Here is a 17,014-nt window from a genome sequence, read left to right as displayed (position 1 = left end):
GGTCTACCTAAAACGAAAAGGGATTTTATGCAGTCAAATTGTTTTATTATCCATTTAAATATAATTCTTTATTTCTTTATGTTTGTCAAGAAGTAAATATATTTAAGATAAAAATGAAAAATAATAAAAGAATGACAAGTGTAGGAACCTAATGATGACTTACACTTTTTGATTACAGACTTGAGATTCATCTGAAATGACAATGCAATCCCTAGCTATTGCAACAGAAATCTTAACCTCTGAGTGAAAAAAAAAAAGAGGGATGTTGAGATACCTTCAATCATCTTTTCTCACTTCTGCGTAAGTACCAAGAGAGGTTGGCCAAAAATATTTTAAAACCATAAACATACTTTTAAACTTGGCTTTTCTTTAAAATAAGTGCAAATATATGATATGGCCTAGTGTTAATTTACAATCCCTACTTTCTTATGCTGCGACTATCTTTAAATGTGCCCAGTTTGAACTGAGATGTGCCATAAGTCAGATATCAAAGACTTATTATGAAGAGTGTAAAATAACAGTTATATTTTTATTTTGATTATAAGTTAAAAGGATGACATTTTGAATATATTGAATTATGTAAAATGTATTATTAAATGAAGCTCATCTCTCTTACTTTTTAAAATATGACTTCTAGAAAATTTAATTTACATGTAGAGTTAATATTATATTTCTATTGGTGGTTCTAAGGGATCAGTGAGAAATAAGAGAAAGATCATGTTCAGATTCTCTATGTCATCATTTGGGTTTGATGTCATTCACTGATCCTCTTATGTATTCCAAACCATTTCAAATTTCATGTGGATTTGGGTAAGACTGAGCTTTCATACTGTCGCAGAGAACTTACTTTCCCATATGTTTGATCAGTGTCCCCTGCTGAGTATAGTCTTCATAATAGTGTTTATGATCCTGTTTCTAATTTTATACTGCATGCATCAGTTAAAATGCTGAAGATTCAGGAGGGCTTGCTTTGCTTCAGTGTATGCTCTGGTAGACTATATGTTATCCCAAAGAACATATTTTCTCCTCCACTCTCCCTGTCTCCTCCAAGAGGTGCTTGTGATCTTCCAAGCACACTTTGGGAGGATGTTATCAGCCTTACTTTGTTTCAGTGAGAAGAGAACAGTTTCCAGAGTAGGCACTATCTAAAAATGGCTCCTTAGTGATGAAAGCATTTATTGCCAAGACTTTTGTTGCTTTGTCAATTGTCTATATTGGCTGTAACAGCCAGGATTTTGCTGTTTAATTATTTAAATCACATAAATGGGCAATCTTTCATATATTATCTCATTTTCTTCTTAAAAAATGAACTATACAATTTTAACTTTGACCCATATTTGTATAGATGAAATATCTGAGACTCAGAAAAGTTAATGATTTGCCTATAGTCACACAATTAGACTTCTGACTCTTACTACAATCCTTTAGGCTATATTCCTTACTTCTGCTGTTATTCTGGTAAGGAAGTAACTTGTATTTCTGAAAACTAAATGTATCAATCCAAACAGTGCGGGGCTGGGGATGTGGCTCAAGTGGTAGCGTGCTCGCCTGGCATATGTGCAGCCCGGGTTCGATCCTCAGCACCACATACAAAGATGTTGTGTCTGCTGAAAACTAAAAAATAAATATTAAAAAAAGCCAAACAGTGCACTGTGGAAATTGAGATGTATAGGCCACATGTCCCCAATATCTGTTCTGCATTTATTTCAACACACCAAATATTTGACCTCCATGAAAAGAATGCCAAGGTAAATTAGGGAGAACCAGAAACAGGAACTCATATACATGCCATATATTAGTGGCAATTTCAGATGTTTGAGTTTCTTTCTTTGTACAATTGAAAGTGGAATAATATTTGTCAGGGCTAGACAAACAGTAGATGCTGGCAGAAGACCTTGCCTTGTATATGACTCACTCCCATTAGTACAGTACACTTCGACATGACTTTTTAATTGTGGGGAATGCCTCAGCCCTAGTGGTCATGCCCAGCCTAAACCTCCATCTTCCCTGGATTTAAGGACAAGATACTTGTTTAAATTCCACTGAAGTTATATGATCCCTTTACTTAAAGTCTAATATTTTCTGCATTTTTATTCTATTAAGTCTAAATCCTTATGCTTGATTTTCAAGGAATTTCATAATCTGACCTAAGCACACAAATATGTCATCCTTTATAGAATCCTTTCCTCTTAGCAAAATGAGGTGTCTTTACTGTCCTTTAAACATATTTCTTTCTGCTGAGTCTTTCTTATGCTGTTTAATTCACTTGCTTTTTATTCTCTTTTTAGAATCTGAATCTTATGTACTTATCCAGGTCTAACTCAAATCCCAAGACTCATCTCTTACTTTTAACTCTTTAGTGTTTATGATTTGTATCAAAATGCATTTTAGCATTTATTTTGTGGCAGGGTAGGGCCCTTGCCACCCTCCCACTGCACTAACTTTTACCAAAGAGGAAACTGGTGTTACCAATAAAGACCTGTTTATTTTTTAGGAGTTCCCACTTTCGAGATTATAATGAGGATCTAGATTCACCTCCACCCTTGGAGATAGATCCAAGATTGGGGTCCTTAGGCACAGGTGTAAAGGTTGATCCATTGCCTAAACCTCTTACACTGGCACAGAAGATGAAGTACATACACACACACACACACACACACACACACACACACACGCCAAAACTCAGGAAGGAAGGAAGGAAGGGAGGGAGGGAGGGCAAGGAAAGAAGGAAGGAGACCCTTTGAAATCCATTGAGAAATGATATTGTTCTGGTCAACCTGAGAGAAAATGGATATTTGTTGTCATTTTCTGACTTACCATATTGTGACCAAGCATCGTGCTCTTATTTTTATTAAGTTTTTACTAAGACCTTTACTAGGATTCACCTGGTTTATAACTTTCTACCTTTAAATATAACTGAATCTGCTGGGAGGTGGTGGCAGAGTCTGTAATCCGAGATATTTAGGAGGCTGAGGCTGGAGGATCGAAAGTTTGAGGTAAACTTGGGGAACTGAGCCAGACTCTGTTTCAAAATAAAAACTAAACTGGGCATGGTGGCACACACCTGTAATCCCAGCGGCTCAGAATGGTGAAACAGGAGAATTGGGAGTTCAAATCCAACCTTAGCAACTTAATGAGGCCCTGAGTAACTCAGTGGGACCTATCTCTAAATAAAATACAAAAGAGGGCTGGGGATGTGGCTCAGTGCTTGAGTTCCCAAGAGTTCCATCTCTGATAGCAAAAAAAAAAAAAAATAAATAAATAAATAAAAAAATAAATAATAATAATAATAAAAGAATAAATAAAATAAAAAGGGCTGGGGATGTAGCTCAGCAGTAGAGCACCCTTGGATATTTGTACTAGGGAGTACAAAAAAAAAGAATTTTTCAATGCATATTACTTTTTGTCTAGTTTATTTCATTCAGAATCTCCCTGTTTTTGCTATTATCAATAGTTCTTTATTCTTGCTAAGTATGTTTCCAAAATTTATTATCTATTTTCCTATTGATATACATTGGGGATTTTTTTTAAGAAAACCAGGTTATATTTATACAGTGGAAAATTATTAAGCAATGAAAATAAGAAGTACATTCATATTCAACAACTTGGATAAATCTTATAAAAATACATATGGAGCTAAAAAAGCCACACACCAAAGAACACATGTGTATGATTACACTGAATAAAGTAACAAAACAGGCAAAACTAATCCTTGTCATTAGAAGTTAAAATAGTGCCTAACTCTGGGGGAGCGGAGGGAATAATTAGGGGAGCAATGAGAGAGGGCTCATGAAGGTGCATTTGATGTCCAATCTCTTGACCTGGGTTAGGGTTTAATGGATATGTTTACTTTGTGATAATTCATTGTGCTATACGTGATTTTCTTTTGGCTGTTATATTTAATAAAAGAGAAGTTCTATTAACAGTAAAAAAATCAATCTCTACATTCATGGAATAGTTAGTAATCAAATGCCTACTATATGGTTAATATGAGTATAAGGGTTCTGAGGCATGACATGTTCCCACAGTCCAACATTGGGGACTTTTTTACTATTACAAATAAAACCACCATGAATAGTTGTGCACAAGTCTCAGTGTGGATGTATGCTTTTATTTCTCTGGAGTAAATATCTCGACAGATGTGATTTAATTTTTAAAGCAACTGCCAAACAGTTTTCTAACAGTTTGTGCCATTGTTTGTACTACATGTTACAGTCTGCAGTTCTAAGAGAGATACCATAGTCTTCATCTTTGTCAACATTTGTTATGATCAGTCTTAAATTTTGTCCATCCTACTGTATGTGTAATAACACTGCAGTTTTGATTTACATTTCAAATTATGTTGGATATCCTTTCATGTGCACATTCACCATATTTGTATCTACTTTGGTGAAGAAAAAAATCTTCTGCCCATCTTTTCAAATTGGGTAATTTTTCTTATTAATAAGTTGCAAGAATCATTTGTATATCCTAGATATCATTCTCTTGAGAGATATATGTTTTGCCAATACTTTGTCCTAGTCTGTCAGCTTACCTTTCCATTTCCATAACAATGAATATAGAATAGACAAAGTTTGTTGTTGTTGTTGTTTTTAGTACTGGGGATTGAACTCAGGGGCATACCACCACTGAGCCACATCCCCAGTCCTATTTTGTATTTTATTTAGAGACAGGGTCTCACTGAGTTGCTTAGTGCCTCACTTTTGCTGAGGCTGGCTTTGAATTTGCAATCCCTCTGCCTCAGCCTCTTGAGCCACTGGTATTACAGGTATGTACCACCACGCCCAGCATGAGACAAAGTTTTTAAGTCTGATCTATTTCTGAGAGGAGAGAGAGAAAAAAGAGAGCATGAGGCAGAGAGAGTCTCTGCCAAGCAGCTTTTTATATTTTCTTCCAGAAGTTGTATAGGTTTAGCTGCTACATTTAGGTCTGTAGTCTATCCCTACCAGTAGTGTGTGAGGGCTCCCATTGATCCACATCCTTGCCAACTTATTATTACCTTTTTGATTATAACCATCTTAATAGATGTGAAGTAGTATCTCACTGAGGTTGTACATTTCCCTAATGGTGCTGGGTATCCTTTCATTTGCTTATTGGCTTTTGCTTATTTTCTTTGGAGAAATGTCTATTCTAATTTCTTGCCATTTGTCTTTTCATATTGAACAATAAGAATTGCTTATATATTCTAGGTAGTTATATTCTAACTACATGAATTGTAAATATTTTCTTCTATGATTGTATTTTCACTTTCTTCGATGGTAGCCTTTAAAAGTTTTAAATTTGATGAAGTTTATTACTTTATTATTTTTTTCTTTTGGTGCTTGGGCCTTTGGTGTCTTAACTACAAAGTCATTGTCTACTCCAAGATTTCCTTATGCTTTCTTACATTTGGTTTTGGTTCATACACATATATGTGTTGTCCATTTTGAGTTCTTACATTGATGTCTGTGGTCCATTTTGAGGTAATTTTTATGTGGGTTAGGGTTTAACTTAATTCTTTTGCATTAAAGACTACATCATTTTGAAATATATTTTCATTTGAAATGCAATTCTAGGATGTCAGTGTTTTTTTTCTTTCAGAACTTGAAAATATTGATGTACTGTTTTCTGGTTTGCATGGTTCTTGAATGAATTTTGACATTTTACTCTCACTTCTTTGTACATAATGGTATCTGTTTTCTGTAGATGCTTTTCAGTTTTTTTCTTAGCACTGGTTTTAAGCATTTAGTGTATATTTGTGTCATCTTTATCATTTTTCTTGTTCATTGAGCTTTTTGAATCTGAGTGTTCATCAGATATAGAACATTTTTATTTATTATTTCTTCAAATGTGTTTTTCTCACCTCTTTTAGGAACTACCATAACACATATATTGGACTGGTTGAAGCTGTGCATACTGATGCTCTGTTCAGTTCAATCTCTTTCTCTGTGTTTCATTTTGGAGAGTCTTTATCACTGCATATTCAGTTTGCTGACATTGACTTCTTCAATGTAGAATTTGCTGTTAATCTCATACAGTGTAATTTTCACCTTAGCCATTGTTTTATCTGAGTTTGAATTAGATCACTTTTATATCTTCTTTTTTCTCCTTTACATGCTTATGCTTTTCCATAGCATCTTGAACATATGGTATACAACTGTATTAATGTCCTTGTATAATAACTCTATCACAGTGTAATTAATGATCATTTCTCTTAATTTCCTTTTCAACATGGGTTATATTTTCCTACCTCTTTGCATGCCTCATACATTTTTATTGGATTCCAAACATTGTGAATTTACATTGTTGAGTATTGGATATTTTGTATTCATTTAAATATTCTTGAGCTGTGTACAGCTTTTTGCTGAACTATCTTGGAAACATATTTTGTATTCTTTTAAATATTCTTGAGCTGTGTACAGCTTTTTTCTGAACTATCTTGGAAACATTTTTATCTTTTTAAGATTCTGTAGACAGGATTTACCTTCAATTTTGGGCTAATTTTTGCCTTTTACTGACTATGTTACTTGATGCCCTTTTATTATAGATTTTCCATTCCAGCTGGTGATTACAAAAATTGATCTCCATGCCAACAATCACCACCACCTTCCATCCTGTTCCTTTCTGAAGATTCTTTCTCTGGCCTTACATGTGTGCCCATTCTTACTTAACCACAGACTTCAAGGGAACCCTTCATAGATGTCTAGAGAGCTAGTACATGTACACACTCTCTCTCCCTCTGCAGTTCTCTACTCTCTCCTTTACTCTGATCTGTGACTTCTACCTGCATCAGTCTCTTCAGACTTTTAAAATCCATCTCTTCAACTCAGGAGATTTTCTATTTGAGTTTTCCTTCTCTGAATGTGGCCTGAAAAATTCTTTCCAGGGAGTAAATTGGGATAATCCTAGCACTCATCTCTCATGCTTAACTTTATCTTAGAGGTCACTCTTATGCTGCTTACTATCTAATATCTGAGAACTGTTGTTGTTTGTATTTTGTCCACTTTTTTCCAATGTTTCATATGCGAGGGTAAATCTGTTGCCCCTCTTGGAGAGATTTAGTCCTCCATAATGTTTAACACTATTCTCTGGCACATCATTTACAATAGATGAGGTTCTTCCTGGTAACGGCAGTGTTAGGCCTTCTGAATGCTCCTAGGCAAGTGCCTTCACAAGTTTCCAATGGTATATGTTATTATGCTGCCAATTATTTGTTTCAGATATGTTTTTCTTGACTCATTTAGATTGTACTCTGACATTCGGAACCCTTCATACTTAGAATTTTATGTCCCCTCCACCCAAACTGGATACATTTACCTTTAACAATTACTCAACCCTTACCCCATAAGAATTCCCTTTGAGGTATTAAAGAATAATGCACTTAAGATTATTTATCTCCATGCCAACAATCACCACCACATTCTATCCTGTTACTTTTCTGAAGGTTTTTAACATAACCTTATATTAAACATCAATGCAACATATTTAAATGCTATGAGTAAAAGTGAATGCTGATTCATCCACTAATTGTATGTATCCTGGTAGAAAGAACTCCCACTACCTTATTGTGGCCAGTTGAGAAATTTTCTTCTCATCCACCAGACTAGTTAATATGTCTTTAAGGCAATAAGTTTAAAAAATAATACTGGTAAATCAAAATATTGAAAACTCTACAAACTAAGCAGCTGGTTCTTCAGTAACTGGAAGCACTAACTATGCATATAAAATTATATCTGATTATGAGTCAAAGTAAATATCAAGAAGATAATATGCAATTAGATCATTTTGCTATTCTGATTTTTCCATCAATGAATTATCATTAATCTCTATTCTATAATAAGAAAAATTCTACAACATACCATATTCTATAATAAGAAAAATAAGAAAAAATTAAAACTAGTTTTTAAAGATCTACTTAAATATTCCAGTATCATGTAACCAAACAATTACTCTCCACAACAACTATGTTTTTATTCAATACAAACATTCAGGGGTTCATTCCTGGAGTTGAGGATGCATGCTGCTGAGAGGTAGACCTTAAATGCCTTGTTCCCATAGCTTATTTCCTCTCAGTACTGTTTATATATGGGGGCTTAATAGTTAATATATGTGTTTAGGTTAATAGTGTAGTATATTTATAATATCATTGGAACCATGAGTTTATCCAACAAATCATTTGTTAACTCTCTCATACATTCTAGGCATTTCCCTAGTCACTGATATAACAGTAGTGAACAAAACAACTAATTTCCTGCTTGTCTTGGAAATTGTGTTTGAGGTTGGGTTGGAGCAGTCAAGTAGATAAACAAATGTAAGGCAAGTAGTAATAGAAGTCTAAAGTGGTAAGGCAAGTATGAAGAGAAAGAAAGGCAGGGTGATGGGCTTGATAGTCATGGCAAGAGGCTCTATTTTGTGTAGGGAAGGCCTTTATCACATGAAATGCCACTGTTGCAAAGACATGATAAAGTGAGGGGGGTAGTTAGCTAGTCAGATGATTTGGGGAGTTAAGGTTGAGGCAAAGTTGCAAGTGTAAATGCTCTGAAGCAGGGGTGGGCTTGGTGTATTTAAATGGAACTAACAGAGCAAGAGAAGAATGCTAGGAAATGGGGAGAAAAGGATGAGGGGAGTCACATTGATTAAGAGCAGTCCATAATAAGGCAGGGCAGTCCATAATAAAGTCATGGCTTTTTTTCCTTTTTTTTCCTGATACCAGAGATTGAACCTCCAGGGGCACTTAAACACTGAGCAACACCCACAGTCCTTTTTAAAATATTTTATTTAGAGGTAGGGTCTCACTGAGTTGCTTAGGGACTCACTACATTTCTGAGGCTGGCTTTGAACTCAGGATCCTCCTGGCAGCCTCCTGAGCTTCTGGGATTACAGATGAGTACGACCAGGCCTGGCTAAAGTCATTGCCTTTTATTTGGAAATGGGAAGCTATAGGAAGATTTTGAACAGAGAGACACAATCAAATTTATATTTAAAAATATCAGTCTAGTTGCCATCAGGACAGTAGATATTGGGGAAAATGAGGGCAGAAGCAAGGACAGAAGAAGGCTATGGAAATCATTCAGGTGACTTATGATGTGGGTTTGGCCTGTATATTGGCTTAGCAGATGCAGAGGAGTGGTCAGATTCTGGGCATGTTTCAAATGCTTACTTGGAAAGAAGACTGGCTAGCTTGTGCCTTTCCCCCCCTTAACTGTACATATCAGTAATTCAGCTATATTATGATTTAAATCATATTTTGCTCCTCTTGTCAGAAAGTACAACATTTGCTTGTTAGTTGATGGGTTGTGATGAAAAGGAGTCTACTCCTTGGGTTTGAAACTTAGCTCCATTACTCACTGTGTAAAGGTCAGGCGAGCGTTGGAGGAAGAGACCACCAAGAGACTATCTCATGCAATGGCAAAGGGTTTATTGACCAGCATGCTGGGGCTCAGAGCTCACTTGAACAGAGCAAAGAGAGAGCAAAGAGCCCTGACAACAGCTTAAGCAGAGCTTATATACTTTCCTTGAAGAGGGCAGGGAGGGAAGTTACATTCTGCAGTTTGGCAGTTGGGGACAGCACATTCTGGGAACAAGATTAGCAAACAGTTTGGCAGTTGGGGACAGCACATTCTGGGAACAAGATTAGCAGACAGTTTTTTTAAGATTTCAACGGTGTTTTGTTGAGCATACAGAAAAACAGAGTAACAAGTACCTGTTTTATTAACCTTTCAACTGGATGTGTGACTGCCTCAATTTACTCTAAAATAAGGATTGGAATAGGACCTACTACTACTGTAAGGTACTATTGTTATGAAGATTAAATGAATTGATATGTATAAAACCTTCAGAATAACAACTGGACATAAAGAAAGTGTTCAAGAAATGTTAGCTAATTGCTTTCTTCTCTGACAACCAGTTTTGACAGTTGGTTCCCACGAAGTTGTGGACTTTTTCAGACCAGGACCAGATATCTTGTCTTTTGATTTTCATCCACTCCCACACCATGCTAGGGCTTTGTCCAGCATCTGGCATGAATGGTAGCACAAAATGAAAGTTAAAAATATGCTGTTGAATTAAATGATTTCTTCCCTTATGGATAAAGATAAGAATCTCAAGATCTTAGCCCGAAGACTACTGTCCATCTCTCTGCCCTCACTTGTCCCCGCCTTAAAAAAAAGCAGGCCATAGTCTCCAGTTTACACCCTCACTCACAGTTCCATTCACTTTCCCACTTTCCCCTTTCCTAATCAGAGGGATTGGGGTGGGGCTTCAAGGAACCTCTAGGAGTTTGAAGGGGAGGGAGCTTGGAACCATAGACTAGCTGTGACAAGTCATGGGTGGGATTTGGTAGTTCAGAAAAGGTGGTACCAGACCAGGAATGGGGGATGGGAGTGATGGTGAAGTGGAGTAGGCTAGTTCAGGATGGACCACAAATGAGAAGTTGATGAAAGCCAGAAAAGACCGGTTGGCGGAGTGGCGGGGGATGGTGGGTGGCGAATGGAATCATGCGGAGGGTCGCTTGTGAGGGCACCGAAGCAAAGGCAGGTGATTGGACGAGAAAGAGAGTCCTAGTTGCCACGGCAGCGACTAGAGGAGAAGGTCTTCAGTTGAGGAGCAGGTCTCCACTAGAGAAGGACGGGGAGCTCCGGCTCCCTGCATTCCCCAGTAGAGCCAGTGCATCGACCCCCATATATCCCTGCTGACGTGTCAACCGGGAAAGGCTGAAGCCTTCCCGGGTGCCGCCCCTCTGCGCCTTGCTACCCACCCTGCCCCCTGAGCCCCGATGCCCGCCGCAGCCTACTCCACCGCGTCACCGGCTCCCCGAGGTGACCACAACATGGCTGCGGCTCCGGGGCTGCTCTTCTGGCTGTTCGTGCTCTGTCCGACCTGGCGAGTACTGGGCCAACCGGACCCGAGCACTGGCCAGCGCTTCTGGAAGCACAAACTCTGTGCAGAGGACGAATGCAGCAGTGAGTGCGCAGGCGGGTGGGCGGCCCGGGGTCTCCGCGGTGGCTCTTCAGGGCTGCATGGGGCTCTGATCTCCCAGTCCCCAGCCCTGCGGGCTGGGCTAGGGGGTCGAAGGACGACGGGTGGGGTGCAGGAGTGACAAGAGCCTCGGGACCCTGCGTGTGCCCACTCCGGCTCTGCCTGCGCCCCCGCCAGCCCGCTCGGGTTGCGGGGGTTTGGACTCCCACTTGTTGCCAGCGTTTTATTTTTCTCTACTGACTGAGGCGGGGGTTGGGAAACACGATTCCCCCGGGACAGCTCTCAGTTCATTCCCTTCCAGGATTTGCCTAGGATCTCAATGGGTGATGGGGTTGCGCGCCACGCGCCCGGGGCTCCCCACACTGTAGCAGAGCGCTTTTCTGCCCCCGCCACAGGGACCTGGGCCGGTGCGGTATCAGGGCAGATGCTCTCCAGGGCTAGGTGGCCTTAATCCCAGTGGCAGGTTGATGGTGGGGCTCCTTGGGAAAGGCTCACTGGCCCCTTCGTTTTTTTTGTTGCACTGGGGATTGGGCTGGTTTTGCCTTTTAACAGGGACTAGAGTTTAGGCTTGGGAAGAGCACCAAGTCCAGGCACGCAATGTGTTCCAAGGTCTCGGCCCCGTCTCTGCTTCAACCTGTCATTTCTGTGCATAGAAGCCTCCCTTCATATTTGAGGTAGGGTAGCAGGTGGGCCAGTAATCTTTTGCTTTTGAAAGAGGCCAAGGATCTGCACTGGCCACCTGGGAACTGCAGCCTCTTCTGTGTGCAGGAAGCGGACAGAATTGCTTCCCAGTCCTGGATTGGAGGTGGGCGGTGGGGAGGATGTAGCCATTCAGATTCAGATGAAGAGGTTTGTTGCAATAACAATAATAAATACTCCAAGATTTTTATAAGCCAATTCAGTTTTAGACTCAGTTGCTAGTGTTGTTGGAACCTCTTTCCTCTATATATTTACTGGCCCAGAATTCTTCTTTTGGCCTCCTGCTTGGTTTCTAGTAACCTTGTAACTTGATGACCATGTTGTCCATAAATTGTAAGCAGTACATATTTTAAAATATTCATGCTGAAAAGGCCAAGAAGTTTACCATTGAGCTCTTTATGCCTAAATTGGTGTTACCAAAAACAAATTTTATAATTTGAATTGTTTGTTCCACTCCCATAAAGAAAAAAGATGTTTCCAATATATGTTAAGCTGTTCCTAGAGGTAACCCTAAGGCTGGAGTAAATAAACACTCAGAAAAGCAAAGCAGCTGCCATGATATTTCCTTTCAGTTTTGGGTGAACAAAATCAGGCTTCCAGCATGGTAGAATGTTTGCTATTCTTTGCTGTCAAGCGCTATCCTATGTGGGCTACCTGGACAATCTCATCACTGATGCTTCCTCAGTACTAAGACATGGTGTTGGTAAGGTTCAGTGGGGTAACATAGCTTGAGAAATGGCCTGTGTCCAAACAGATGTGACCAAACACAACAGGTGGGTCTGTGTTGTGTTGTAGGAAGTAGTGAGGTGTGTATATCAGGTGTCCTTGTGTGCCTTCCAAATAAGTGCTCCAAAAAAAAAAAATAACTAAATAGGTGCTCCATAGTATGCATTATGTTGTCACCTAATATATTACTGATTTGTAAATCCTCTATGACCTAAGGGGGAACAAGAGAAACATTGCCATTTCCACTTGTGATGAGAATTCCCCACCTTAAAGTGTCTCTCACCTTCAACTTGGCCTCTTAATTATCTATGAATTAGGATGCTGACAGTTTTGAAAATAGTCCTATTTTAGCTTCAAAATAACAAGTTACCCTCTCCAAATCTGTGTTTGTTCCTCAGACATATATTTTTATAAAACACACATTCTTGTGTATTTTACTGCTAATTGGCCTTTAGAAAAAGTGTTATTTCCATTTCTTCTTTGTGCTTTTTACATACATCTATTGTCCATTTCATCTTAAATCAGAAACTGTGTATTTGGTCAACCAAAAGAAAAATGTTGCTTCTACCAGTTTCTAGATCAATTGTGATTCTAGTCCTGCATTTTAAGCATGAAGGTATTGCCTGACCTTTTCTCATGGTTAAACTTGTTCCTTGTCAGATAGGATACCCACTTTTGATTTTTGATATTAATGAGGATGTTTTGAAACAATCTTAATGTTGGATATAGTCAACAATATTTGCTCAGAGAAAATACATTTCCTGGTAATTTACCCAGATCCTGAACACAGAGACAGCAACTCTTCTGCAAATGAAATTGACAGTGTTTATGGTTGCATGGTAGCACTTGCAGCCACTTAAAGGTAATGTCTTTTAGCGGTTAGTTCAAGTTAATTAACCCCTTGGAGGTTCCTGGACATTCTTCCCTCTTCCCTCCCTATTACCTCTGCATGAAGCCATACTTAAGCCTGTCTGTGTCTACACTTGGATTTACATATTTGCAAAATGAAGCTTTTTATGATTATGAAACAGAAAAAAATTGAGGCCTGCAAGAACCAAGAGTTTCACTGAAACCAGCCATGATTGGTGGTAGCCACATTGCTTTTTATTTCTCAGCACAGAGAAAAATAGAGAAGCTTCCTTTTCCCTTGTCTAATTGCAGGGAATATTGTATTTTATAGCAATAAAATCTTGAAGAATTTTAGATACTTTGAGCAGGTGAATTAAAAGTGATTCCAGAGAGTACTGGAAAAATTTGATTTTTGTTCATAGTGGGATTCATATTTCCTGATGGGTCAATGTGGATCGTGAAAAATCAAATTCTAATGTTTGTTTTTCTTTTTTCAATGTTCATATACAGTGTTAATGTACCGAGGTGAAGCTCTTGAAGATTTCAGAGGCCCAGATTGTCGTTTTGTGAATTTTAAAAAAGGTGACCCTGTATATGTCTACTATAAACTGGCAGAGGTATCACCAGAACTTTGGGCCAGAAGTGTAAGTAAAAGTTTGACAGGTGTTATATTCTTACTTTTGATGCGTTTTTCAGCAGTGTAGATTTAAATGACTGATTTCTTGGGGTCTTTGTAGAGTTAACCTAACCTCTCTGCCAGGCCCTGTACTCCTAACATGCCTTAGGCCTGGCACAGCATAGAAAGTCAGTAGACTTTCTGAAACAGAACTGAACTGGTTGTGGTTGCTACCCCTCACATCAAGTTCCAGAAGGCTCTACACATCATAAAGGTTGTCATGGTGAAAACCTGACAATTCTTAGCTTTGCTGCTTCAAAAGGGAAGGATTCAAGGACATTAGAGTTAATCCTGTAAATTAAGTCTGAGATAGTAACTCAGGCATGCATATTTAAAGTTGATTTTTTGTGTATTTTACCTAATCATTTGTGCTGTTTTTACTCTAAAAAAGCAGAATATTATGTTCATTATGTGCTTTTTTTTCTTTTTTGCAACTTCTGGGTCATCCATTTCCTGCTTTTCCTATAATCTATGCCTGAAGGTTCCCCCAGGGGTTCTACTTCTAGCCAGTTGTATGGATCTTCTGATGAAAGACATGACATTGTTTATATCATGCTTTGATATTTTAAATGGGGAGATTCACAAGGAGTGACCTCATTGAGAGACTTATGAGTATTGTCCTTTTCATTTAAATGTGATATGTGGATTGTTTACTTAAAATAGTAGCAAGGGTCTTTGATGACTGTAGGAATGTTCCAGTTTAGAGACATTCCGGGTTGCATCCCTGAAAGTTCTCACCCTAAATAAAATACCACACAGCAGAAAATAAGAGTAATCCCTATGGGAAAACTAGTTTCATTTTGTTGCCATTTCTGATTCTTAGGGAATGATCTTGAAACTTGGTGCCTTTAGGTACAAACTTTATATTTAGACAGAGTCCCAGTTGCAGTACTCCATATAAAGAACCATCTATTGTTTCTTTCAAGTATACCAAATAGGATTCGTAATCTTTAAACTTGGAACTGTTTTTCCATGTACCCAAGTGGCATTTTTCATACAGTAGTCGTCTTTCTCCCCTTCTTTGAACTTTTGGATAAATGGGCTTGATTTACATTTTCTCCTGTCACATTGTAGCCTGTTAACTATGTTCATCCCTAGGACTCTTGCCATTCTGGGTGGCAGCACTCATCCTGTCTTCCTGAGGAGCCCTGCTTTCAGCACCTGACCAGAAAGGATCTTTGCCGACTGATGAGTGTTTGGGTGGCACTTTGTTTGCATTGCTCCTGTGGCATTCATTTGTCTTCTTTGCCTTCAGTCAGGTTGTGTTTTATCTTAGCTCCCTATAAAGTGAAAAACTCAGTTAGGAAAGGACCCCTGTCTAATCCATCTTCCTTTTGAATATTTCCATTCAGGGCAGTGGCACTTAAGTACATTTGTTCTGATAGTAGCTTATGCAGAATTTGTTCTCTTCTGGCAGTTCTTTGCTCCCCACCCACAAATCAAATCAGCAGCACCTCAGCAGGGATGATGTATGGGAGCAAAATTAGGTATAAAAATTATTTCCAGTCATGAGCCTCCATGATTCTGCATCATTTTTTTTCATATCACAAGAAATGGGATACCACCCAGTGTGTAATTATGGAGCTTTATATAATCTATGGTCTCAATTGACACAGATTAATAAGAGATAAATGTGTTTCCTTTCTCCATACATCTCTGGTTTTTTTTTCCTTTTCCAAATTTAACCTTAATAGAATTTTCATCAGAAGGGAAAAGTGTATTTCCCCTCAGACTCGCCTCTCATGTCATGAATGTTATACTTAGGAAATTAAAAACACTTTAGTTTTCAAAATGATTCTCCTTTTGAGTTTTTAGTTTTCATTCTGCAATGTTGTTGATTTTCTAGAGTCTCAGACTTTATCTGCCAGTGATGAAGCTTTTAATTGCTCCGTCTTATCTAATCTTCATGGCAGTATTCTACCACTAATACTGGCTCTCAGATGGTTTCTAGATATAACAAGAACATTCATGAATGGGGATATTTTAGAGTTAGTGATAAGATGCCTTTTTTAATTTTCTTTTTTGGGCGTTTGATTTGCCTATCAGTTTCCTTTAATTATTGGCAAGAATCTTCTATTCCTTTTAGTCAGTAGTTAGTAATAAGAGTGTCTTTCTCAAGGGGAACTTTATATACCTTTTGTACACTTTATGTAACTTCATATAATTTAGCTGTTGGTGCTGAAAATAAATGGGGTTCTTTTCTGCAGAGGATTTATTTTGGGTGAAACTGAAGCTTGATATGTGGTTTAGTATGCATTATATTGTAATTTTATTTTCTCCCCAAGTACTTGTAAAAGTAGATTTGGAAAAAGCTAGGAAAGCATATACTATCAATACATTTGCTATAGTGGTAATACATTTTAGAGATTTTGTATTGTTTTTACTTATTAATTTTCATGACTGTTATGTATTGGTTAAGAAAGACATAAATATTGGTTTATGAGCAATGCTACAAAATGTACAGGTAAATTCTTGCTAGAGGTTATTTGGAATTGCATTTATAACCAGCTTTGATTTATATAGTTTTAACCATATAATATACAATAATCTCCTATGCAAATCTTTTATTTACTTCAGAAGTCTTAACTTTATATGCTCTGTGTTGAGAATTAAGCTAAATGTAAAAAAGAAAACTTCAGTGGTTGGAAATGTTGTTTTAACAGTTCTGTATTTGGAATAATAATCTCAGTGTAATTGTTATAGCAACTTTCTTTCTTGGTTATACCATATACCTATCTATTATGTGTATATTTCCTGCCACTTCTGAGAATCTCTTATTTATATTTCTTGTACAGAATTTATTTTATATTTGTCTCCTTTGCACTATAGGTTGGCCATATTTTTGATTATTTTCTGAAAGATTTCATCAAAGTAGTTCGTGAATATACTAAAGAAGAGCTACAAATTTCAACAGATGTAAGTTATGGATTTCTTTTTTGTTCTCAATTGTAAACTGGCTTATAAATCCACCCATTATATTCAGTTAACTGCTTCTGAAAGTTTTATAATGTGTTTATAACATTTGTGTATCAGATTTTCATTTGAAATCAGACTACCTATAAAAAAAAGTTTGAAAGGCATTCAAGGGTGATTATATTATAATCTGAG

The 17,014-nt window shown here is 37.8% G+C and overlaps 1 protein-coding gene across 1 annotated transcript in view; it reads left to right on the top strand.

The window, feature by feature from the left end:
• Positions 1-230: 230 nt before the first annotated feature.
• Positions 231-17,014, top strand: part of LOC143387691 (transport and Golgi organization protein 1 homolog) — a 50,833-nt gene continuing 34,049 nt past the window's right edge. Inside the window, exons 1-3 of the mRNA XM_077108125.1 lie at positions 231-300; positions 13,741-13,874; positions 16,736-16,822. Of these exons, the coding sequence (XP_076964240.1) occupies positions 13,746-13,874; positions 16,736-16,822 (216 nt within the window). The 5' untranslated portion in view covers positions 231-300; positions 13,741-13,745. The remainder of the gene's footprint in view (positions 301-13,740; positions 13,875-16,735; positions 16,823-17,014) is intronic.

This window comes from Callospermophilus lateralis, unplaced genomic scaffold, assembly GCF_048772815.1.
Source record: "Callospermophilus lateralis isolate mCalLat2 unplaced genomic scaffold, mCalLat2.hap1 Scaffold_148, whole genome shotgun sequence".
NCBI lineage: Eukaryota > Metazoa > Chordata > Mammalia > Rodentia > Sciuridae > Callospermophilus > Callospermophilus lateralis.
The sequence above is the reverse complement of the archived record's forward strand: the minus strand, read 5'-3'. Positions and strand labels throughout refer to the sequence as shown.